Source organism: Nyctereutes procyonoides, unplaced genomic scaffold (assembly GCF_905146905.1).
Source record: "Nyctereutes procyonoides isolate TBG_1078 unplaced genomic scaffold, NYPRO_anot_genome, whole genome shotgun sequence".
Classification (NCBI taxonomy): domain Eukaryota; kingdom Metazoa; phylum Chordata; class Mammalia; order Carnivora; family Canidae; genus Nyctereutes; species Nyctereutes procyonoides.
In genome coordinates this window covers 23,270,860-23,297,550 of record NW_026575024.1, presented here as the reverse complement: position 1 = coordinate 23,297,550, position 26,691 = coordinate 23,270,860, and the positions used below count along the sequence as shown (strand labels likewise).

The 26,691-nt window shown below is 36.0% G+C and overlaps 1 protein-coding gene across 9 annotated transcripts in view; it reads right to left on the bottom strand.

Moving 5' to 3' along the window:
- RBM39 (RNA binding motif protein 39) overlaps nucleotides 1-25,288 on the bottom strand; it is a 29,429-nt gene extending 4,141 nt beyond the window's left edge. Inside the window, exons 1-15 of one of the 9 annotated variants that reach the window (XM_055345100.1) lie at nucleotides 24,988-25,288; nucleotides 24,312-24,375; nucleotides 24,014-24,086; nucleotides 22,466-23,038; nucleotides 19,157-19,232; nucleotides 17,871-18,062; nucleotides 15,292-15,357; nucleotides 15,142-15,195; nucleotides 13,298-13,415; nucleotides 12,536-12,688; nucleotides 9,951-10,088; nucleotides 8,778-8,843; nucleotides 5,918-6,122; nucleotides 5,436-5,513; nucleotides 1,851-1,901 (exon numbers count right to left, since the gene is read on the bottom strand). In XM_055345100.1, coding sequence (XP_055201075.1) covers nucleotides 1,851-1,901; nucleotides 5,436-5,513; nucleotides 5,918-6,122; nucleotides 8,778-8,843; nucleotides 9,951-10,088; nucleotides 12,536-12,688; nucleotides 13,298-13,415; nucleotides 15,142-15,195; nucleotides 15,292-15,357; nucleotides 17,871-18,062; nucleotides 19,157-19,232; nucleotides 22,466-22,484 — 1,216 coding nt within the window. In that variant the 5' untranslated portion in view covers nucleotides 22,485-23,038; nucleotides 24,014-24,086; nucleotides 24,312-24,375; nucleotides 24,988-25,288. Of the gene's footprint in view, nucleotides 1-1,850; nucleotides 1,902-5,435; nucleotides 5,514-5,917; nucleotides 6,123-8,777; nucleotides 8,844-9,950; nucleotides 10,089-12,535; nucleotides 12,689-13,297; nucleotides 13,416-15,141; nucleotides 15,196-15,291; nucleotides 15,358-17,870; nucleotides 18,066-19,156; nucleotides 19,233-22,461; nucleotides 23,039-24,013; nucleotides 24,087-24,311; nucleotides 24,376-24,987 lie in introns of all 9 variants that reach the window. The other 8 variants (XM_055345109.1, XM_055345144.1, XM_055345090.1 and 5 more) reach the window with 8 other exon arrangements.
- Between the last annotated feature and the right edge of the window lie 1,403 nt (nucleotides 25,289-26,691).

The following is a 26,691-nucleotide window of genomic DNA, read 5'->3' as shown; positions in this document are numbered from 1 at the left end:
AAATAAAAGATTGATTTAACTGCTCAAGTTTATACACAAGCAGCAGGGGATGATCAAAATATAATCTTTTAGGTTTCTTCCCATGAATACAATTAAACATTTTCTTTAAAATAAACATTATAAAAGGGTTGTTTAACAAGATGCAGATAATCATCCAACCATTTAAAATTTAATATCCCAGGAATATAAACCCTCTTACAAAATCAAATGAATATTTTTTAAATGACTAAGTCTGTCTTGGCACAAAACAAAAATAGCATAAATCTATAATACTATGAAAAATTAAAAACTACTGGACACTAATATCCAGAAGGAATATTTAAAACCCATACTGGTTTTCAGTTTGAAGTGAGAGCACTGTCCAAGACAGCAGCACCGTTGCATGTGATTCACAAAACATTACCAGTAGCTGTTACAGAACTCACCGTAATCACTATCAAATTTCATTCCAATATATAACAAACAAAGCTAAGGATAAAACAGTGCATTAGAAATTATGGTAATTAAAATGAACAATCACCTGAGGAAATATCAGAAATTATTTTACTGAGTAAAAATTAGGGCTATGCATGAAATATGTCATAAAAATGATGATTTGTTAGAATTACTAGTGCTTTTGGCTGCTCCTTTATTACTTCAAATAAACATTTTTTTCATGAAGCTTATATTAAAATAAAAATGCCAAAAAAAGGTAACATCATATTCTATTCAGAAAAGCGAAAGATGTAACTATGTTTATCTTACAATAAATGTAAAAATGAGGCCCACTGTGTACACTATCATAAACGATGGACATTTTCTTGGAAATAAATCCTAGGTCATTACAAAACAATTGGAGAGTACTTTATTTTCAACCATTTTCTCAAATGAACTATATTAGGACTAAAAAAAAGATAAAAGTTTTAGAAAGTATGTGATAGGAAGGTTCCAGCTCAAACTAAATGAATGCAAAGCACAATGAATTCAGCATAAAAACAACTAATAGAAAAAAATCTATTAGTTCAACTTTTATAAATCTGTTGAGGAAAAAAAGGATTGAGTACTTGTCTCACTTGCTGGAAAAATAAAATATACATTTAATCCCTTTTTTTAAAAAGATATTTTATTTATTCATGAAAGACACAGAAGTAGACACACTGGTAGAGGGAAAAACAGGTTCACCGTAGAGAGCCTGATGCGGGACTTGATCCCAGGATTCTGGGATCACAACCTGAGCCAAAGGCAGATGGGTCAACCACTGAGCCACCCAGTGCCCCTACATTTAATTCCTATGAAGGAACATGGTAGACCTTTTCATATAGAATCATTCTCCTAAATAACCTTTAAGGACAACGCATGAAAGATGGATACTGAATTAATAGCAAAGTGATCAGAACAAATGGCAGAGATTTGGCAATAAAAAACAAGAGAAAATAGCCTACTTTAGATACATTTTCAATCTCTTTGAAATATGCATGCAATTTAGTTCTGTATAATTGCCACATTGCTTGGTACTATTGATACAAATCATGAATTTAGAGTCCTTAACCTTGTAAGTTCAGACTCCTGAAAGATTTGTATACTAAAACAACAAATTCCATTTTGACTTAATACAAGGGTAAAAATAATTCTAAGCATACTAAAGCCAAATAAAAAAAAATGCACATGCACATTTTCATTTTCTTTAATCCATGGAATTGTAATGATTTGGATTAGGCTGACTGAAATACACATTAGGTTAACTATGTATTTACCATATTATGCCATTCTCCAAAAACCAAAAATACAAAATGTACTAAGTGATATAATTAAAAAACTATGTGTTGCTAAATTGACATCTACTTCAAAGACAAATAAAAAGCTCAACTCACCTTCAGTCTGTTGAGAAAGTCTTGTTTGCAAATCTATAACAAAAGAGAATTCTACAGCTCAGTGCAGGAACAATGAAGAGCCTCAACTAACAGGGTAAATGTCAGGAAAGCATTAATAAAAGAGGACTACATAGCAGGGTTCATCAAAATAAACTTATAGTAAAACCTGGCAGCCAAACCTCCTTCCCCATTCCTCATTGACAAGGCTTTGGGGCCTTTTTCTTTCCTCCTATCCTAGGAAACTTAACTTATGCCTGTCTTCCTACTCCTAGTTACTCTTCCACGTCTCCAATGGATTCCTCTATACTACTACTCTTCACATGGGAATAATGGGAAATGGGGAAAGGGAAGCACACCGGTCAGAAAATCCATGAAAACCCTGATCTTGAGAATTCAATTCCAAGTACTTGGGCTATTCAACTCTGGCCGAGAAGATAATAGTTTAATAAGGTATGGTTTCTTGGCATAGTCTGGAAATTTAATGAAGTAGGAGTAAATTTTAACCAAGTTTACTATTATCTATATAATACTACAAAAATTTAACAAAATAACTATTAAAAATAAATAGAATGGGGATTTTTCCCAGTATATTTCCCCATATAATCATTAAATTCACCACTAGAAGTTAACAGAAAGCTGCTTGGCAGTGAAAGCAGCAAGGCTAAATAAATACCATTGTGCTATCTTTAAGTTTACAAGCTATAAAAATACAATTAAAAATTGTTTAGATCCAGTAACCTAATTTTCATTAACACGTGTTTCAAGGGCAAAAGTTTATCATCGTCTAGGTTTCTTAATTAGGCAAAAATGGCACCTGGCATGCTCAGTGAGTGGACTGTGACAGTCAATGTGGGTTTTGAGTTCAAGCTCCTCGTTGGATTGTAGAGATTACTTAAAAATAAAATCTAAAAATGGGGGGAGGGTGGCAAAAAGGAAAAGGGATCAGTACCCCAAGTTATGCTGGGGTACAAAAATACCTGTGTCCTAGGGGCTCAAAACTGCTATCTGGGAGTTGAAGAGACATAATTAGTATATACTAAAGGAATGTGAAGATATATCCATAGAGACACTGTCAATAAACTTTAAATTATAACACAATTTGTCTTTTCTTTCCCTACAATAGGAAAAAAGGTATAAGATACCAAAAATCCATCCTATGGGATGCCTGGCTGCCTCAATAGGAAGAACATGACACTCTTGATCTCAGGGTCGAGTTCAAGCCCCACGTTGGATATAGAGATTAGTTAAATAAATAAAAGCTAAAAAAAAACCCATAATCCATGCTATTTCAAGTATATGTAAATCCCCTATCAAGACTTAAAAAGTGACTTTACAGGTCATTTGTGAGAAGTTAGGAAAGAAAGCGTGGCTTTCATAAAGATAAGGATTCTATCTTAGAAACCACTTGTTAACCTTCTAAAATAAATTAGTGGATAGAGTGATGACTTACCCTTGGTTTAAAAAAAAAAAAAACAGCCTTAAAGAACTTAGGAGTAAGGGTTTTGGGGCACATTAACATTCTTTATAGCATTTCAAAAAAAATTGTGTGAGGATTTAATGGTAACTATCTGGAAAAAAATACTGAGTTATTTAGAAATATTTACCTAAAAATCGAGCCATTATTAATTTGGTTGCAAAAGCAATCTACAGGAAGGGTTAGAAGACAGAATCAAACTTTATAATCATCTCAAGAGACATAAATAAGGGTGAATATAACAATATCAGTAACTAGCTATTTATAACCAATTTGAGTTTTATTTGATCACAGTCAGCCCACCTTAAATATAAACCGCACAATAAGTGTGCCCAAGAAGGTGAGCCATACATCATGAATCCAGAAATATTAGTTGAGAATACTAACTTTCAAAAATCTTCAATTAGGTGAGGATGTTGTTTATGAAGAACATCAAATCAACATATAGGATACCACACCCAGGATATAACATAAGACTGTTTAGAAATGAATCCTATGTTACTACATCAAATCTCTGAAAACAGCAAATAACTCAGAGCCTCTAAGTGAAATACCTAGAATATGGTAAACAAGCATTTTCTAAATTACTGAAAAAATGATCTGAACAATGGGAAGCAATAGGAAGATTTAGTTTTCAGATTAAATTGTAATTTTAAAACCATAAACTGGGTTACATCTCTGGAAGGGATGGGTTCCTTTAATGGCTTTGATTATAGTAAGCAGCATTCTATGGCTATTTGGTCACTCAAGAAATTAGGTGTATAATATTATTTATACAGTCAAAATTTAGGGATACTGGGGGAGTTATCCCGTGACTCAAGACACAGAAATCCATTAATGGTTTAGACTTTTTCCCCATAAAGATAAACTGGCATGGTTTTATCAGAAAAAAAAAAATTTAAAGATATATTTATTTAGAGAGGGAGCGGGAGAGCACACGCACATGCATGGGGGGGGGGGGGGCAGAGGGATTATCAAAGAGACTCCATGCCCAGTGTGGAGCCGGACCACCTGGGGCTGGATCTCATGACCCTGAGATCATAACCTGAGCTGAAATCAAAAGATGGAGGCTTAACCTACTGAGCCACCCAGGTGCCCCAGTTTTCTCAGAAACTTTATAAATACCTATCAGATTTCAAAATAAATAATAGAATCTGACAGGAGAAACACAAAAGGCAGATTTTCTAAAGTGAGTCACAAACTTGTGGATATCCACTAAAAGGAAAACACTGAAAAGTCCCTGATCTCTAATGAAATATGACGTGAAAGTAAAAAATGATCCTCTCCCTTTCATTAATGAGTTTTTGATTTAAAAGGAAATCACGACTCAACCACATGAACATTTATATATATTTCAGTGTAGCACTATGGTCTTAAAACTTACATATTTTCAGTTTAAATCTCATTTTGTTGATAAAATCAATGGACTGATTAAAAATACAAAGTGCCAGACTTCTTCAGATTTGTATTTCCTGTCTTCCAAAGTCCAAATGCAAATGGTTCTTCTTAGATGTTATAACAGCAAGGTCTTCAATATTTTAAAATTAATGCTATCCTAGGCTCATAGATTTGGGTTAGCATCAAGGTTTATAAAAGCAAATCTGAGGTACTTAAGTCATAATGAAAAAAAAAAGGTTCATAAACTGAGCCCCTTGTTACACAACTGTACTCTATTTTCCTGCCCTCTTTAGGAGGGCCCATTACCCTAACTAAAAAACTCAAAATAGCATGTACTATTTAGAGGAAAGCAGTTTTCTTTACATTCTCGATAGTGTTAAGTATTTTACCTAAAACTGGACTTAAAGGCCCCTGATAGTTTTCTGAACTCAAACATCACAAGAAAACATTTTTTGAAATTAATATAAAGTTGTTGGGGTTTTAAAAGTGATGTACTTAAAAAGGTCTAATTTAGGCAATTCAAACTAAAAATTGGTATGTAGGGTTCAAAAAAATGCCCTGACAGCCTATTATGAGTGAATAATTCTATTTACAAGCTAAGAAGTACTTGATGAATTGAATTCTCAGTAAGTCCTTTTAAATGCAAAAATTTGGCAAATTTTCGAATTAGTGAAAAAACAATGATTTCAAATTAGAAAAGATTCAATTCCTACCTGCCACAGCACCAAATGCCAAAGAGCCACTCATTTGTAGAGCCTGCTGTGCTGCTGGTGGAATCTGCAAACCTGTACCTGTGTAAAAAAAAAAAACCAGATCTTGTAACTTGCATTATGTCAAGGGCAGAAAAACTAAGTTTTCTGGGTCCTTACTACCACACCAAAGTCACTTCGCTAAAAGTATTTACAAGCAGAACATAGTATAATAGTGGTAACTAAGTTTTTCAACTTTAAGAATGGAATTATTATGATAAAGCAAAAGGAATCTTATAATGTATGCTGTGGCACTCAAAAGGCATAAATTAGATTCCATTAGAACTTTAAAGCAAGTAATTCCATATGAAAGTGCATAAACCACACAAGGCGGTCAACTCCAAAAATAGAAAAACACCCTTTTCATTTATTAGTTTATGTAAGTGGGCTACCTTTCTCATTACCATATCCACAATAAATGATTCACAACACTAGGAAAAACTTACCTTCTGCAAGCCTTGCCATTAATTGGAGACGACCAGTTGTTCCCAAATCAATTCCAGTCCTTTCCAGTTCATCACTGTCCAAAAATGAGCTAGCACTGGAAGCATCAGTACGTTCAGTAACATGACCAACTTTCATTGGTCTTCCTGCTAACTCAAATCCATTAAGTTGTTCCAAAGCCTTCTTGGCACATTCTGAATCGGAAAACTGTATAATTGAATGAGGGATAAAAGTAAAAAGTCCCATATGTTAAATCACATATATGTAAGGTAAAGCAATTCTTACTTATTTGGTCTAGTATATTCATCAATAAGTACACAATTGGATGCAAAGTAAAGTGGATATTCTAGCTTTTAAGTAATATAAGCTATATTATCAGATCACAAAAGCTGATTCAAATCAGCTTTGTTATGTGAGGATTTAAAAAGCAAAATATGACTAAGTAATGCCTATCTTCAGAAATAATCTTAGTAACAGAATGTGTAATTTTCCAAAAATAAAAATGCATCTCCTTAAATGTCCTGGGATAAACTAAAATGGTGTTTTCCTTCCATAAATAAACAACTATTTGGGAGCATGTGGGTGGCTCAGTTAACCATCTGCCTTCAGCTCAGGTCAGGACCTCAGGGTCCTGGGAGGGAACCCCAAGTCAGGCTCAGTTCAGCAAGGAGCCTGCTTCTCTGCTTCTCCCTTTCCCTGGCACTCTCCTGGTGATGACCTCAGAGTCCTGGAGGGAGCCCCAAGTCAGGCTCTCAGCTCAGCAAGGAGCCTGATTCTTCCTTTCCCTGGCAGTCCCCTGTGCTGACAGAAGGAAGGAGAAAGAACAAACGAACTATTTAAAAAATTAAAAGTTCACTCAGGTACTACTTTTCATACAACATTCTGGGTCATCTTACTACCAATAAAATCATAAAAATGTTTTTTCCTAGCATGCCAGGGTGGGTCAGTGGTTGAACATCTACCTTCAGCTCAGGAGGTGATCCCTGAGTAAGTCAGGTGCCCAAACTGTGAAAATTCTTAATATTCAGGATGCAAACAAAATTTAGTTGCACACTCTTATTTTCATTTAATGGAAACAAAAATATATCCCTAGCAATTCCATAGCTTAGTATTTTTCATCAATGTGTTTAAAAACATTTTATTTAGGAAGGAAAAATTACAGATCCTTACAAAAAAATTAACCAACAAACAGCACAATGTAAATGTACATAATCTAGCATTACACAGATTACTAAATAGTAGTAAATAGTTTGCATAGTTGATGTTAAAAACATTTTTAATGGGATGCCTGCATGGCTCAGCGGTTGAGCATCTGCCTTGAGCTCAGGACATGATCCCATGTCTGGGGATCAAGTCTCACATAGGGCTCTCTGCAAGGAGCCCGCTTATCCCTCTGCCTGTGTCTCTCATGAATAAATAAATAAAAACGAATAAAACTTCCTCTATCACTAAAGAAGATTTTTTTTGAATGGGGAGGAGAGAGAGAATCTGAAGTAGGCTCGACACTGTGTAGATCCAGATGCAAGCCTCGATCTTAACAACCCTGAAATCATGACCTCAGCTGAAATTATGAGTCAGATGCCTAACCTACTGAGTCACCCAGGCGCCCCAAATTTTATTAAAATTTAGACAGAACACACACACACAAAATTTAAATATAACACAATTATAATTCCTTGATTAGAACTAGGACCCCCCCCCCCAAAAAAAGAACTAGGACCTATATAACTTTTTTCTATGACAGCAGCTAAAGTGACAATCTGCATTTACAGTATCAATTAACAATTTTCAGAACCTTCCAAAGTTCTAACACTGAACATTTGAAAAATTGCTATCATGTAATTGAATTCCATCTGTAAATAAAACATAAGAGAGTTTACTTTAAAAGAGGCACTTAAATTTGCAATTATTCCTGCTGCCACCTAATACTCTCTTCAATCAATGGGCTGCAATGGCCAATCACAAACTTTTTTTTTAGATTTTATTTATCTAAATGAGAAAACATGCATGATGAGTAGGGAGAGGGGCAACAGGAGACGGAGAATCTTAAGCGGACTCCATGCCCAGTGTAGAGCCCAAGGCAGGGCTGGGTCTCAGGACCCAGAAATCATGATCTGAGGTGAAATTAATAGTCAGATGTCTACCCAACTGAGCCATCCAGGTGCACCACACCAACACACACTTTTAATAACATATAAAAATATTACAAACTAAAGAACTCATAATGGGGTCATAAACTTCAATTACATGAAGACTTAGCTATGCAAATGGACTATAAACAAGATAACAGAAAACTGGCGAAACGGCAACATTTGGTAAACACGGCTACAATTACTCTAAACCATTTAAAAATATTAACCATGCACCCTTCCCCATTATGAACAACGAATAAAGTTTTACTATGGTACTTTGATCTAAAACCGTAAAGTTGGGATCCCTGGGTGGCGCAGTGGTTTGGCGCCTGCCTTTGGCCCAGGGCACGATCCTGGAGACCCGGGATCAAATCCCACGTCGGGCTCCCGGTGCATGGAGCCTGCTTCTCCCTCTGCCTATGTCTTTGCCTCTCTCTCTCTCTGTGACTATCATAAATAAATAAATTAAAAAAAAAATTTTTAAACCTTAAAGTTAGGGACGCCTGGGTTGCTTATCAGTTGAGCGTCTGCCTTTGGTTGAGGGCATGATCCTGGAGTCCCAGGATTGAGTCCCAGCATTGGACTTCCTGCATGGAGCCCACTTCTCCCTCTCCCTCTGCCTATGTCTCTGCCTCTCTGTGTTTCTCATGAATAAATAAATTCGTAAAATTAAATACACAAAACCTTAAAGACAATCATTTAAGTGATAGTATTAATGATAATTGCTTACCGTAATAAATCCATATCCCTTAGATCGACCTGTTTCACTATCCATCATGAGTTGGATACTTTCAATCTAAAAATAAAAACAATTATTAAGTGCAAAGAAGGAAACAAAAGCATTTTATTCTTTTTCCCCTAAAAAACAAAAACAGACCATCAAAAACCCTTATTTCCAAAAAACCTCTGAAAGCCTAGACACTACCCAAACAAGAAGCTATGCACTGTGGAGCATAGAAAAAAAAGTACAATCTTAGTCTTTTGCCTCAAAAACAAACCACTAAAACTCCAGATGTCCTTTGTAAACTACAATCAGGTGTAAGAAATAAAATTGTTTCCTTTCCATTATATGAAAAATACGAAACATTAATTCTAATTAGTACTAGATACGTTAAATTATCCAAGATGTTGGATTAATTAAGCAGGGGTATCAGGTGGCTATGTCAGGAAAGCATGGCGACTTTTGGTCTCAGGGTTGTGGATTCAAGCCCCATAGTGGGTGTACAGATGACTTTTAAAAGTCTTAAAAAATAGGAGTGCCTGGGTGGCAGTCAGTTATGTCTAACTCTTAGTTTTAGCTCAGCTCATTATCTCAGGGTTGATGTATCAAGCCCTGCCTCAGGCTACACGCTCAGTCTTGAGACAGTCTCTCTTCTGCCTTTCCCCAATACCCCGCCCACCCTTTCTCTTTCAAATGTATAAATAAATCTTTAAAAAATCTTAATAAAATCAACACAATGTAGTTGATCACTGCACAACTGTCAATACATTAAAAGGCAATCGGGGATCCCTGGGTGGCGCAACGGTTTGGCGCTTGCCTTTGGCCCAGGGCACGATCCTGGAGACCCGGGATCGAATCCCACGTCAGGCTCCCGGTGCATGGAACCTGCTTCTCCCTCTGCCTATGTCTCTGCCTCTCTCTCTCTATCTCTCTGTGACTATCATAAATAAATAAAAATTAAAAAAAAAAAAAGGCAATCAACTGTGAACTATATGACTTGGGTACATCACAGTACCTCAATAAAGCTGTTCATTCATAGCATGAAAAAATACAGTAGTCAATACTACAGTTCTTCATGTTGTATTAATTTCAGGAATACATTAATTTTGTGACTATTATTTACTATGCAATTATACTTGGATCAAGAACCAATTAAGGATAATTGGAGATACTGCGACTTACTCTCCCAAAAGGCTCAAAGATCCCCCGAAGCATATCTTCAGTTATGTTAAAGTGTAATGAGCCCACATAAAGCCTCATAGGTCCAGCACTTCCCTTTTGTAGATTATTTGCCATTGCTGCAGCTCTGTTTTTTTCTGCCTATAAGTTGGATAAGACAAAATGGACATCACACACTAATCCAAAACATTTTAATCATAGTAAATCTCATTCAGGTTTGCTTAATGACAAGTGATACGAAAAGTGATGAAAACACACTCTTTAGCAAGTCATACACAAAAAAGCTTTTGTATGGTTCCACTTATATGTGACCGTGATTAATGGCACCGAATTAAGAATATGGTTCAAATGCCATTTTCTAACCATAAACCTCAATATTTTATTTAATATAAGATACATATTTTGCAGCAACTTTTAAGTTTTATGAGCATATACAAGTCATATGTTAAACAATCATATACCTCATTTCCTACATAAAATGAAATCAATACTAAAAGTACACTATGCCATCTAAATGAGATGCATCCTGATATCAGATCATGGTAAATATGGAAATTAACACTATTTTTTGGAATTCATAAATTATTCGATATTCATTAAAATTAACACCTCAAAATCACTGTTACTCAAACTACAATACACCAATTGCTGCTGCCATAAGGGTTTTTTTATGTCAATATAAAATCAAATCAAAGTTTTCAGTTTAGCTGTCATCTTTTCCATTGGAAGTTTTTCTCAAAGATAGTATTTATCAATTCATATTTTACTACAAGCTCCTTCTTGTTAACAAACCGAAACATTTTGAGCAGTATATATCCAAAGGTGGTGGGCAGCCCAGGTGGCTCAGAGGTTTAGCTCCGCCTTCCGCCCATGGTGTGATCCTGGAGGCCTGGGATGGAATCCCATGTCAGGCTCCCTGCATGGAGCCTGCTTCTCCCTCCGCCTGTGTTTGTGCCCCCCCATGAAAAAATAAAATCTTTTTTAAAAAAAGGGTTAAAATTAAATTAATCATAAATTCATTTAATTTGAGGATCCTCAGCCTTTTTCAGGCTGATCTACACACCATTAAATTTGTCCTCCATTGCAGGAAGTGAATCAAGGAATTAATCTTTCCCATTTCCTAACAATTACTTTCCTATTGTGTATACACATTCAAGTGAAAAACACCCAATATTTAGAACTTAACTTTATAAAATCATTTAAGGTTGATGAAGTAACCAGTTTAGAAGTTACACAGTATCAATCAACAGACTATTTCATCTTGGATTGCAAGAATATTTAAATCCTATATTCTTGGGCAGCCCGGGTGGCTGAGCAGTTTAGCGCCGCCTTCAGCCCAGAATGTGATTGTGGAGTTCCGGGATCGAGTCCCACCCACATCAGGCTCCCTGCATGCTCGGAGCCTGCTTCTCCCTCTGCCTAGGTCTCTGCCTCTCTCTCTCTGTTTCTCTCATGAATAAATAAAATCTTTTAATACATACATAAATAAATCTTATATTCTCCATTAAAAAAAAAACCCTGAGCTATCAAGCATGACAGGTATCAATGACTGTCTTAATAAAAATAGGTATTGACAAAGAATCCTAAAAATGCTTTCATATCATAGAATGATACATTCCAATTTTTCCACATTTAAATAAACATTAGTAACACTAATTTCATTTCAAAGGCAATACTGAATTACTATGAAGTACCAGCAAAGAGGAACTAAACAGATTATTCTCAAAATTAGTTCAAAACATCTTACCTTCAAGAAATGCTAAACAGGATAGCTATTCGAACTAATTATAACATTTTATAGGGCAGCCCGGGTGGCTCAGCAGTTTAGCGCCTTAGGCCCAGGGCATGATCCTGGAGACCCAGGATCAAGTCCCATGTCAGGCTCCCTGCATGGAGCCTGCTTCTCCCTCTGCCTGTGTCTCTGACTCTCTCTCTCAAGAATAAATAAAATCTTAAAAAAAAAAAAAATTATAAAATCTTATACTACTGTGTATTATAAAATAGTGAAAACATTTGTAATTAAACATTGATTAAAAATGTCAAAAATAACTATTTTAAAGGGTAAACAAATTCTTAAATGCTTCTATCCCCATCCAATAAATCATCACAAATCATTAAAATTCTAGACCAAGTTCTCAGGTCTTTTTCATGAAACAGATTTACAACTTGTATTAGAACAGGGGGATCCTTGGGTGGCTCAGCAGATTAGCACCTGCCTTCAGCCCAGGGCATGATCCTGGAGTCCCGGGATCCAGTCCCGCATCAGGCTCCCTGCATGGAGCCTGCTTCTCCCTCTGCCTGTGTCTCTGCGCCTGTGTGTGTGTGTCATTCATGAGTGAATAAATAAAATCTTAGAAAATATATATATATATTATATATATATAATATATATATATATAGGATGCTGTTAAGAATATATGGTATCGAAATAACGAAGATAAAGTTAATAATAAAAAAAAGCTGTTCTAAGAAGATCTAAATGAAGGTAGTAATGATTACATACTAAAGTACTACGGTGTAATACTAAGCAACAGCAGTCTTCTTAGACTATCACACTAATCAAATTCCTAAAAAAGGAAAAAAATTACCTGTGATGCTTGTACTATGATTGGCACTCCTAAAACACGTTGGCCAGTTAATCCTATTGCTAGAGGCACTGAGCTAACATCCACAAACTCCACATATGCAATTCCTTTGGAACGTCTTGAATTTCTATCAGAAATCATTCTCACATCTCGAACCTTAAAAGAAAACACACACTTAACAAGATTCTCCTTATGCAACATCTGTAAAACCAATTAAAAAAAAATTTTTTTAACTGACACCGTGGTTTAAGTTATGCCTATGCCCAACATGGGCCATGAACCCACAACCCTGAGATTAAGAGTCTCATGTTCTTTGGACTGAAGCAGCCAGGTGCCCATGTTTTAAGTAACTTGTCAATCCCCTTCTACTTTTGATGAACGTGTGATAATAGGTTATTAATTCCAACATTATTATAACTTCTGAGTCAAAATAGAAATGTCACCCAAAAGCTTCCCTAACTGAATTTTCCTGTATCAAAAGACTTGGTGTTTAAATGTTCTCTAATTTGGGAAGCCTGGGGTGGCTAAGCAGTTGAGTGTGTTGCCTTTGTCTCAGGCAGAGATCCAGGAGTCCCAGGATTCAGTCCCACATCAGGCTTCCTCCATGGAGCCTGCTTCTCCCTCTGCCTATATGTTTCTGCATCTCTCTTTGAAAAAATTCAAAAAATAAAAAAAATTCTCTAATTTAACCTAACATATTGATAATTATTAAAATGTTCACCAATTCCCATTTGCTCTATCTCCCTAAACAGACTAAAACCTTACCTTGCCTACTGTAGAGAAAAACTCTTCCAAATCCCTTGGCCGAATTCTTGCTGCCAGCTGCATGCAAAAAACTGTCCTTGCATCTCTTTCCTCAGGAGTTAGATTATCAATAGGTTCCCTAACAGGAATAAATATTAAAATATTTTATAAATTGTTTTCTTAAAATAACTTCATAATATTCATTTTCAATAAACAGAATAAACTTTACCAGAAGTAGTTTGTCACTATTCCCACTATTTCACTTAAGATTTATACAAAATGTTCATAAAATAATTTGGTGACTCAATTCCCTCAACAAGATCATAGTTGCACATGTTTCTTCTACTAATATCTTAACATGGTGTCAGGACAAAAGTCCATTGGCATTTCAATCTTGTAAATGGTAATTTCTGCAGAATAATAAAAGACCAATCAGAAGCCTGAGAGTTTAAAAATCATCACTAAAAATAACCACTAACTAGCTACAATGTCAAAATGTTCTAAAATTAGTGGAAAGGATGATTTTCTAAAGCAAAATCTAAAATCATGATGTGATTTTACTTTGACAATCACAAATGACAAACCTGAGATGAGAGAACTATTTTGATTTTTCCCTCTGAACTTTTATTTAACAATTTTAGATATATGGAATAGTGACCTGGTCATTTACTCAGTCTTATAAGACTACCAATTTAGTATCCAAAAAGCAATGTTTCTTGATGGTTATAAAACACAGAAATATCCATACGCAAAACAAAAATTAAAAGTATTATCTAGACAAATACCAGTAGTGGGATTCAATTTATTCATTTTTACAAAGAATCTTGAAGATTGAGGGCACTACTGATTGTATGTAGGAAACTCAAGTGCCCAAGTAAAGAGCATATGAGATATAACTTAATTTCATTCATTTCAAGGAAAAAATATTAGTTTCTATTAACATTACTTATTATAGAACATCATTAAGGTTAAGGTTGTAAGTTAATCCTTAACATAAAAGCATAATACATTCTGGACATTTTCAGAAGTTATTTTGGAATATTCCACCTAGAAAATTATGACACATTTCCTTGATGAATCAGGTTATTTTATTTTATTTTAAGTAGGTAATTTTAAACTATAAAAGTTACAAAGCAAAGACCACAACCAGAAAATGAGATGGAGAATTTTCTTTTAAGTGTTAAATTAAATATTAAGAGTAAAAAAGCTCAATGTTCCAAAAAGGAGCCTTTAAAATCATTAGTTTTCATCAAATCCTAGAATTAGAATACACCAAATAACAAACTCTAAATTAAAAGGTACCCTTTAAGGGAAGCCAAAAGGAACACCAGTAATGAACAAGGCTACCACATATTAGTTTTCCCTGAACCAAAATATATGGTAGGTTTGATAGGTTAAGTCTTAAGGTTATTTAAGAGGAAAATAACCCAAACATTCAAAAACATAAGATTGCTCCTTAGAAACAAGTCAATTTGGTTAATACTTTGGAAATTAAATACTTTATCTCACCAGAGAACCAGATGATAACTCATGATTTGTTACAATCAATTCCTCATGAGGCTATTTTAGTAACTCACAATTTATTAATTCTAAAGTAGGTGGAGTCAAGTCTATTTAAAGTTTTCTATAATCATTAATTTTTTTATAATCATTAAATTTTAAAGGGATTTAAGAGCAAATATATCTACACATTAATTACTGCTCCATTCTTAGTTATGTGATACTAAAATGAAAACTTACATATCCACATTAATTTAACATAGTTCAAATTACCAAATGTTAATAAATTTGACATTAGCATTAAGTTGCAAAAGCTTTACCAAAGCTCAAAGTGCTAAAGAAAAAAAAAAAGGGACAACAGCTACCTCACGGGGCTCTTGTCTTTTCTGAATGGACTTTTGCTTCGGGAGCGTCGTCTGCTGCAAAGTTAAAAAGTTTCAGAAATTACCCAAACAAGTACATCACATTAGTTCCTTGAAAAACAATTTAAACAATTCAGAAGTATGTTTAAAAACCTTAATTTGATGCTATGAGGCAACCCAATCTTTCCTCGGATGGCACTGTTAAATTTTGGTCCGGAGCTAAAAAGGAAACACAAAATTACACTAGTTACAGGGTTAGGGTCTTGCTAAGATCGCGTTCATGCGCTCTCCAGCAAGTTTAACATTGTTTAGGCTGATTTTTTTCCACCTCAATTATGAAGAGGAAATAAAAGACTTTTTTTTCTTAACTCTATCCCAGGCAAACTGCTCTTATAGTTATCCATCCTGGACCACTGAGAGGTGCCGAGACCAAAGGTTACAGCCTCAATATTAAGATTCTGAAAATTCTTTCATGTTTAGTCTATATTTTCTTAATTACACGTTTTTGAATACATTCCTGAGATTTAAAAAAGTGAAAATAAATCACCCTCAACTTCCCTCACACCAGAAGTAACTACAATTAACAATTTGGTGTGTATCTTTGCAGATTTGTTCCCAGGAATATATGTATTTATATGTACGTACATACACAACATTCATACATACGTTTTGTTTGAGGAGGTTTTTTTGTTTGAGTTTTTAAAAGGGGACTATAATTATTATCATAAAACTCGAACTTTTCAATTTAACAGTAAATCTCAGAGACTGCATGAAAGCAGTTTGCATGTCATACTTCACTTCTGCCAAAATGTTCCATAGTAAAGATGTAAAGTTAATATTTCAAAAAGTTTTGTGAACTTGATGTAATAAATCAATGTTTTCAAAAGAAATGATAAAATTATTCTAAGATCCAGTTTTATTCTTAATTGAAAAAAGGCCCAGGGCAGCCCGGGTGGCTCAGCAGTTTAGCGGCGCCTTTGGCCCAAGGTGTAATCCTGGAGACCAGGGATTGAGTCCTGTGTTGGGCTCCCTGCATGGAGCCTGCTTCTCCCTCTGCTTTAGGTCTCTGCCTCTCTCTCTGTGTCTCTCATGAATATAGAAGTAAAATCTTAAAAGAAAAAAAAAAAAAGAAAAGAAAAGGGCCCAATAGTTTTTGGGCTTTATTTTTAAAGACCAAATTAACTTAAAGGGACAGGTCATATGTCCCTTAGTGCTCATCCTACTCTCCTTTTTAATAAGGGAAGCAAAATCAAAGTAAGTGGTATGTGATCAATGTTTGGACTCGTTTTTTATGGACTCATACCTGCAACACCCAAGCAGCTCCAAATAAAATTTTACAGTAAATGGGTCCTTCATAATTCACACTAACAGTCACAATTAATAAATTAAAGATCACATGAAATCACACATAAGAACTAAATCATTTTTAAGTCAGACCAGGATTATAGGATGCCTTCAAGTATGCATCACTCAAGAGACAAAATAGTATACAGAATTTATTAAGGTGATCCTTTTCCTCCTATTTAAATTCCGTAAGAATATGGTAAATCTTAATACATTAGACAAAAAAACAAAGAATCAGTAAGAACTAAAATATTGTGGTCCTCTTTCAGCTCTTAAAAGCTTTGTGAAATAAGCAGCTATGAGGAACTCAGTAAACAAGTTCAATCCAACCCCCAACCCCCACCCCACCCCACCCCCGCCCCTTTTTAAAGGTTAAAGAGCCAGGATCAGAATCCCAAAGTGTTACTAACTTTAATGGCTTCAAATAATACCCAAACATTTCATGAATAGAAGTATTGTAGGTCCTTTATTTTCATTCTCTTGTCAATTCAATACTCATTAAGTTCACTTGTCAATTGTTACCTTTTTTTTAAAAGGTAACAAATCAAAGTTTAGTGTTAACTTGTCCCCGTGAAAGAGTCGACTCTTACCCAGATGTGTGTGTCTTTGAATTTTACCTTCAACCATTCAAGTTATCAAGGCTAATTTTAATACCTCTCCCCCAGTTTATTTACAATAACATATTAAGAGGGAACAATATCGTAAAGCTCTAAGGACTGCTACATTCAATCCTTGTTTTGTAAGATTCCTTCCAAACATGTTTTTTTAAATGACTAGAGTAAAATATGTTTCCAACTTGTTAAGTACATTCAAACTTCCATAGTTTCAGAGCATTTTAGTGTTTTATGATTTTTAAATAAATGTGATAAGCTCCAAAATTCATCATCATAAAGGAGCATACATCAAATTCACAAAGGGTCTGTCATTTCAGCTGAAAACAGCCAGACAAGATTAATTAAATATTTGACTAATTATACATATTTATAACATACCTATTTGAGCTTTAGAATTTTAAATTTATATTCAGTAAAGAATATTTGAAATAGCTCATATACTTTTAAGCTTTCAAATATTTGTCACTACCACCCATATCAAATCTTTTAAGCACTCTAGTGCTTTGGTTTAATTTGGACCGGCATACAGTTAAAATATTTTAGACGGAATGACAGAAAATAATCTGTATGCCTAGTAAAACAAAAGTTATGTATTGGTCCACACACTCTATTTCTAATTTGTTAGTGTTTTCAATGCCAATATCCTCATTTAATGCTTTTTAATTAAGAATATTGAAAAACAAAATTTTACAAGGCAAATTACTCAGGTTAAATTGTTTTCTGGATACTCAGAATGATTCTTGAACCAAAATCATCATAATTATAGTTACATACTAAGGACTTCTGTAGCGGCCTCTGAATCTGCGATCTCGACTTCTTGAGCGGCTCCGTCTCCTTTCTTTGCTCCTACTTCGCTTCCTTTCTCGACTTTTGCTCTTTTTCCTTTCTCTATCTCTACTTCGTTTCCGTTCCTTACTTTTGCTTCTTTTACGTTCATGACTACGACTTCTGCTCTTGCTTTTTTTCCTCCTGAGAAGAAAAAAAATTACATTATCTTGCCAGTTTAAAAAACTGCCAAAATATACTTCCTTTTATGGTCAGAAATCTTTTAATCTTTTTGTAAATTTATCTTGCTATTTTTACTATTATACAATGATACATAATCATACCTATGGAAAAATAATTCCTAGGTAAGGTAAATAGCACCCCACCTTTGCCTTCTACTACTGAAAATCAGCCAGCAGTCAGTTGACAATCTGTTGAAAGCGGGAACTATAAAGATCTCTCCTGAGAGTCAGTTACAGCTTTAACAAGGAAATCATTTGTTGGGAGGTAGACGATCAAAACCTGAACTTTTAAATCTCTGACCAATATATAACTGGCCACAGTAATAAAAGTTACATAGAATATGTTAACATTTAAATAAGTGGGTCATATATAAATATTTTTATTAAAAACACTAATTTCCCTTCGTGAGCCATTTTGACCCAATTTATACATATACTGAATGAGTATTTTATACTTCAAAGGGTCATACAAGCATCAATATTTTGGTTTTTATTATGGGCACACAATAAAACTAATGCAATAAAATGCATTCCGACACACCTAGATTTTTGTGACCTTTTCACATACTTTCTATTTAAAGTTACAAGGAGTACACCAGAAAATGGAGCATGCCAGTTTATACAAGCCTGTGGGGTGCAATCAAAAACAAGGATCACCTTTATTAATCTTTATAAAATCTCAAACTCTGAAAGGTAAAAAAGCCAGTCAGTCATATCTTTCTGTTCATTTTTTTTCACAGTATACCACCCATCCATTTTGTAATTAAATCTTACCATCTGTACCTCTGTGTCATCACCCAAATTTTAGAGGTGCCTTCAGATATTTCAATATAAATTGAAAGACATTTCAAAATAATATTCCACTAAAATGTCAATTTGTAGTGGCTAAAAAGATACTTAAACATTTTGACAACTCTACATCATTTGGAAAATTTAATTAAACTGTTTAGTCCTTATCAAAAGCAAAGTTAGCACAAGAGCAATTGAAGTCTGCCTCAGAGAACCTGTAAGCAGGTCATCTTAGAGTGCATTGAAAATAGAAAATGAAGACACCCACCTTCTGGAATCTTGAAACCCACACTCCAATCACAAGGAGATGTAGAGCTTTCCAAGGAGGCAGAAACTTTGTCTAAAATTTCAAGATAATCCACCTGACTGTCAGAAATGTATATGCTAGGTAGCACATGACAGAAAATTAGGCTACACTCATTATTTATATAGAAGTCATCAAAGCAATGCCCAGAAGGGCAACAGATTACATTCCAACTTTGTTGTCTGGAACACCTTACACTATGTCTTAGCCTAAAGAATTCTGTGAGATAGCTATAATCAAAAGTCCTACATATAATCAATCAGAGGACAAAGTAAAAAGTAACTCCATCCCCCACAAAAAGGACAAAGTATTGCTTTATTTTTGGCCCACAGCAGAGAGGCAGCCAACCTCCCAATCTACCTCTTTTTAGGCCCAAAACTTATTCTGCCAAAGGAAAGGACTGGAAAATTGGAGAGCTAACTTCAACTAAAGGTCTTCCTAGAACTTTTTTCAAATGAGTCCCCACCCACATCTGAAGGCAACCCCAGACAGGTAAAAAGACAGCAACATACTAAGACATTCAGAAGCACGATCCTCTTCATAAAAGCCCGGACAAAAACTTAAGAAAGCAATATACTTTTCTATAACAAATTGCAGCTTGAAAGAACATTAAGTTAACTAAAGAAGGGTTATCAAAATCCACACTAATAGTCAAATCCTGTTACAACTTAAAAGGGACTTTCCAAAGTCTTTAGTGGCAGTGGAATTTTGTACTGAACATCATTGAAGTAAATGGTCCACTGGGCTGGGCCTTTGGACTTTTTGGTTATATGGCCTCTGCTGTAAAGGTGTTTTGCTATAACTGGATTTGACCTCTTCCATGTAAGAAGATCTAAAATTTAAATGCAAAGTACTCTGGAAAATAAGAAAAAAAATAGAAAAGTCATTTATTCCAAAATTTATAGATAATCCACACACAGTAGCCAATATATTTCAACTGTGTCATTTTATTGTTATCCTTTTTTGAGAAATTCCTAAAGAGCTTAACTGAATGGACACTGGTTTAGACTTTCCAAAAATGGTTATACTAACAAATAATATTCCCATGAAGGCAAGCTCAAATATTTAAAAGATATACTTTGAGGTCTTGCCAGACTTAGGGGTATAGCTCTTCAGAAGATAGGCTAATTGATAAACCATTTGTGTTATTATTAAACGTAGTTCTTTTTACTACTACCAGAATACAACTGAGTGTATGTATTGAGAATATAAACTGTTTTTTAAAGAAAACATTAATAAGTCAACTCTCAATTTCTCAGAATATCCATTTTCTTACTACCTTAAAACTATATCCCAACACTTGATTGCTTTTCAGACAATGAAGTTTAAGGATGAAAAATGCAACATGGCACTTTCCTTTAAGAGAATTCATGCAGAACACTGTATTTGTTTTACATTTTATCTAACCTTAAATATGAAAACTTTCTAGATAACCGTAAAATTAATTTGAAAGATTAATTCCCTTTAGAAAAATGGGTAACAATTTCCTGATTGAACAAAAAAGCCATTTATTTAAACAACTTTAACAAAGAATGAGAAGCAGGACAGAAATAACTTGTACATTTGAAAAGATACTAAATGGTATTTGGGATGTTCCCTTAAATTGGCTATTCTATAGCCAATTAAAGAAAATTATCCATTCTTCTATTCAGTATCCTAAGACTCTTTACATTGGATAAAGACCACAAAGCATCAGTCATGGGAGCTTAGTGCTAAATTTCCTATAAAAGCTTGGCAGCCTTAATGAGCTTAGATGCAGGATGAAAACAAGTATAAACTGGAGATTGAGTTAGTAGCAAGGAGTGACATCTGAGAATGGTGGAACAAAGAAAACTGTGCCCAAAGTGCATGTCCTCATCCTTTTGGCACTTAGGGTGAGGTCTTTACCCACACAAAAGGCCTAATACCTTGATTGGATAATTTTAATTTACTTGGATACTCATTCCTAGGTTTTCATTATGAAATGGCAATTAGAACCATTAATCAGAAAACTTACTTTGGTAAAAGGTCTAAAACCAGGTGATGTTAAACCATGCAATTGGTTGACTGCCTCAAACCGTAATAATTCAAGACTATAAACCCAATGTGATTAATTCCCGCAATCTTTTGTGATTAGTGAGGACTGTAACAGATCCTCTACCCCAGTTTCTACCCCCCCAAAGTACGACATTTTCTACAAATTGGATCATTTTAAATATAAGAATTTTAAAAATCAGCATAACAATGCCTAGATAATCCAATCTAAGAATTTCTCATCTATTTTCTGAAATTCAATCAACCTAACAAAGTTGCTGTGAGGATGCTGAGGTAGTGTATTACGAAGCACTTGTTGAGCTCTTCTCATTAGGAAAAGAGCCAAAAAAAAAATCAAATAAGGGGGCTATGTTACCATTCTTTGTTAGGTACTACAGGGTCATGTATGTGACAAATTATTTTAATGACATCACAAAAATAGGCTACTAAAACAATTTAATGCTTTTAACATGACCGTATGTTAAGAATCATTAATTTTTAGAGCGGAAAGAATACTCCAAAAATAGGATTCAACCTTATAATGTGGTTCTGGTTTATACGGTCATTGAGACTTATATACTGTATCCTATACTAAAATTTAACGCTGAGTTCCTGTTACCAGTTACTCATTTAACCTAGTAAACTGCATAAATATGCAGAATTTAAAACTCCATTTTCACTGTTAAGTCTATTAGAGTTTAAAAAACTGAAGACATCAAAAACCATTTAAGAGGCACCTAAAAAGTACTTAAGTGTGCTCTATTACTACAAAAAGGGCCTTTAAACAGCAAGGAGCATAATACACAATTCTGACCCCTTCAGTGATTTAGAGCAAACAATACTTTCCATGAGTTAGTCATTTGTTACCTTTTTTTCCTTTCCTAACTGATCTTTAGTGGGTATGATAGTTTTATTGATAACACACCACCAAAATATTAAGCCAAACTTTATAAAAACTGAAGACAAAAGACAAACTCTAATACAGGAACTCTTATCCAGATTGTTTTGAGTAGGCTTGGAGGGGAAGGTGTCCAAAAAAATCCCTGAAACTATATCCTGGAATCTAAGAAAGAATCCAGTTTCATATCCTCAAATAGTTTATCATCCCTTCAGAAGGTAAAGAACGACTTTTCTAGGAGAGACAAGGAAAAGCTTCTGAAGAGAACTTTCAGTTTGATGCTATCGCCACAGGAACACAATTTAAGATCTCAATCACATAAAGGTCCCCCCACCCCAGGTCCCTTCTTATAACTTACTTTTTGCTACGTTCTTCATGGCCGTTTGCACTGCTCAACTTGTTCTCATCCTAAGCAGGGTTGATAGAAGAACATCATGAGGACGAAGTGGTAACATTTCAAGTTGTCAAAGGGTAAAGGGAACAGGAATAAGAAAATACAAAACAATTTTAAAACTAATTACTTATTTATAGTTTAACACGGAAGGCTATAAAAAAATTTAGATGGGTATGTGTTTAACCACTTTGTTGCTTACAATTAAGACATCAAGATACAAAAATAAAAATGCATATTAACATGTTAAATTTTATTTTATATAGTTAGATATTAAGTTATCCAGATTTACAGTGTTGAAGTGGTTAAATAGAACTTCTATAAAACATGAATTAAGTCCTGTTTTGAGTTTTATTCCATGTGCTATGGTCCCTTTGGTCAGTACCATGGCTCTATTTCTGCCTAAGCCCCAAGTGGCCATGCTAGCAGCCAGCCACTATCGATTTCCTGTGACCGATGCCATTCCTGAGATCTTCGCCCATTTCCGTTGGAGGGTTGGGACTGTAAGAGCTTGATGCCACCTCTGTCACACATCTCGCCCTGAAGCAAACAGGGATTCACACTGCTTTAGTAATGTTGACTCCCAAGAACCCAAGAAAGTCAATTAATAATCCACCAGTCCAGCCTAAACATTTCCTACTTCCATACCTGTTTACATGGAATTACATCCATGTTAAACTAAGACACAAGAATCTTAACATTAAAACAGAAAGCAGTTCTTCAAGAGTCTAAGCATTACAAAACTACATACACTATTTAAAGCTAAAAAGAATTCATCCAAATTGGTACCACATGGTCGTGCTATACACTCCAACAAAACGAACGTATTATTTTAAAAGGTTTAGCGCAATGTTTATTTTTAAAGTTTGATTACATCAGTTATAGAAGTATAAGTGCTAACTTACAAAGCTTACAGTTTGCGACACCAGTGATAATGCATGCATACTGCTATTTTCACCACCAACTGGTGAAAGAATGAAAAGACACTTTACTTTTTATACTGTGATACTGAAATGGGTCAGACTATACTCTTAGCCAAAATAATTCCTTTGTAGCTTTTAGTGTGAAATATTATGGCAGGGACTAAAAAAAAAAAAAAAAAAAAGAAAGAAAAAAAACAATACGGAGGACAGTAAAACCGTCATCAAGTGACTCTAAATTGTGATACTGTCTCCTTTGCCTTTAAAAAAATTTCTATTCAGGGATCCAAGAATTTTAGTAATTTTTAACAGAGCAGCAGATCAATACCTGCCTGTTTCAATATTTACTATCACCAGTCAATATATATATATATATATATAGAAAAAATTTAAATCTCACCCATTTCTTCTTGTAAAACTTATTTAAAAGATTTGCTTGCCACAGACTGGTTATGCTTGGTTATTCTTGGACCCCTGCTAGTTTCCCAAACCACTACATTCACCTTTTTGCTATACCAAACTGGAGCTGGTAATTCTTAGTGGAGTCATTTTACCTAGGGGACCACGGTACAGCGATAAGTCACTCAATTACTACCTTATGATTGACAGTTCACACTGGAATCAAAGGTGAATTCATGGGAGTAGAGGTGAGATATCGTTAGGCAAGTCTACAAAGAGAGATAGATGGGCATTTATTCATCACGCTGAAGTGAAACTACTGCACAATATTATTACATCAATAGCATATATTTACTTTTGTAAGTTACACGTAATGCATCTCTGACAAGATAAATCAAGAGGGCTCCGGGGAGGTTAGTTTACATTTCAGCAGTAGTTTCGTGATAATGCTAAATTAAGAAATATATAAACCTCACCGACATGTTTTTTCTCACCTTCTTGTAAGGAGCCTCAAGCATTGCTTCAATATCAATATCGTCTGCCATTTTCTCTAAGCGCCTACAAAATAAGAAAGGTAATTCAGTGAGTAAACGTTTTCCAATTCTGCTCAATTTCCTTCTTATCCGACAAACTCCAAAACTTAAGAAAAGCCTACAAAAAGACCTGGAATGACTGAGGTGGCACGATGCACTTTACCAGGCTCGGTAACTAAATCTGAATTATCTCCAAGACCGAATACAAGGCATTAAATATACGATAAAGAAAAAAAAGCGCCCACAATTAACTCCAAAAGCAGAACCCGCCCGCCTCGAGAGAGAGCGCCTCTTTCCCCGCAAAACCCGCGCTGCCATTTTAGGGGCAAAGGGAAACTCCCTCGGTTGGGAGGGGTTGTGTGCCATGGTAGCGTTCGGCTGGCGCCATGTTGGGAGGTCGCGGCCGACCAGGCCTCGAAGGGACTGGTCGCCATCCGCCCGACGCCTCTCTGGGGTCCCTACCACCCAAGAACCCTGAAATACACACGAAAGGAAAATAAGGGCGCGGTCGCCTAAATGGAACCGATTTCTCCCCCCCGCCCCCGTCGTTATAGATCGCCTGAGTGTCCCTCAAAACAGCCGAAAACCAAGTCTCCGAAAACCTCTGGCAATACACAGGCCCGCGACATCTCCTTACCTGTGCGGGCTTTCGGGCCCCTGGGGTGCTTGTATTCGGAAAGAGGGGGGCTGCTGCTGCCGCCGCTGTTGCTACTGTTAAGCCGCTAGGCCCAGGCCACGGTACCGCCCAGCCCGAATTTCGGGCTCCGAGGGCGGATAGGCCCGAGCGAATCTAAAAGAAACAATGGGATTAGAGGAGCCCGCGCGGAAGTTCAGGACGGCGGCTTCGGCAGCTCAGGATCCACCCCTGCGACAGCTTCGGCAAGCTCTGTGAAATGGCGGCTGCTGCTTCCTCGTACTCACATCCACCAACACACATACACACACACAAACACACGGGGCCTCACAGAGCTCCCAGCACGGGCTCTCGCGAGAAGCTGTCCCTAGTTCCAGACCGGAGCAGCCAAAATATCGCGAGACGTAAGCACGGCCCCAGCGACCATGGCCCAATCTCGCGCAATGATTGCGCCACAGATATTCCCATCCCCCACTTAGAACGGCGCCTTTGACACCCTCTCCACATAGACCTCCGTATCTCGCGAGACCGCGCAAGAAGCTAGAGCAAAGACAGTTGGTACACTTCCCGTCAATCTTTTTAAAAACTGAACGCTGAGTGGAGCTCGGTGGTTTCCCCTCCTTGTGGCGCCTCCTCACAGCTATCTGAAGGTTTCTCTCCCAGAGCTGACCGCCGCTCCCCTCCCCCGGGCCTCCCACCCTGGTGTCTGTCAAGGTCGCCATAAAGCAGTTTGTCCATATGGCGATAGAATATAACGAAAACTGCCCTCTATAGATTAACCTCCAAGGGTGAAAAAGTGAAAAGCGTGTAAGAAAGAAGCCAAGAGGAGACTGTAGGGGGCTATGGGTGTAGAATAAAAATTAGGTTCTCCGGCCTTTTGGAGCCAGTGGGCTACGCTCCGCTGACTAAACACCCTTGGAAATAGTGGAGAAAGGCAAAGAGAAGGTGAAGAAACAAAGTGCTTCCCTTGGCAATGGATCAGCTTTGTGCCTCGGATTTGATACTCTGGCCTTGTGTCAGGGTTCCTATTGTTTTCTTCAAAAATGTCCCCCATTCCCCGGGTACTTGACTTCTAGCCCTTCAAGTTTCCCAGATACCTGACAGTGTAAAACAGCATCACATTTCTCTGGTCAACACTGAAGAAGAAGAGGCAGCCGAGAGGTTGTTGACTATATATAGGCTTTCTCCTCCATGATAAAAATATTTGGAAAAAAATTTTTTGAAAAAGTTAGAGGACTTAAGGGGGGAAAATCTTACAGTTAAGTCTATTAAGAGCTTAAGGATTGAGGGTAAAGATAGACATGAGAGATAATTTGGTTCTTGTAGCTGCTCCAACACCGTGTGACCTTGGACAAGTAAATTAATCTCTCAAAGCCTATCCTCCATTTCCTTTTATGAAGAAGGGAGGCGGTAGCATAATTACTAGGCTAAGCTTCGTGAAACTGACCTAAGCTGATAATGCTCACTGTTGAATTCTCAGTGTTTAGTTAGTTTGGTGCCCAGCCAGGTGGACACTCAGTAAGTGAATGAAGACCTCCTAGAAGCATAGTGACGATTAAATGAGATAATGTCCATAAAGTACCTGGCAAATATTTAATTCTCAGAAAAGGTAACTTGTTATTGCTGAATAATTATTTAGTGGAAATGTATCAAGGGCCTTTACATTTCTGGTTAATTTTCCACACAGGTGTTCCTCTGAAAGGATTA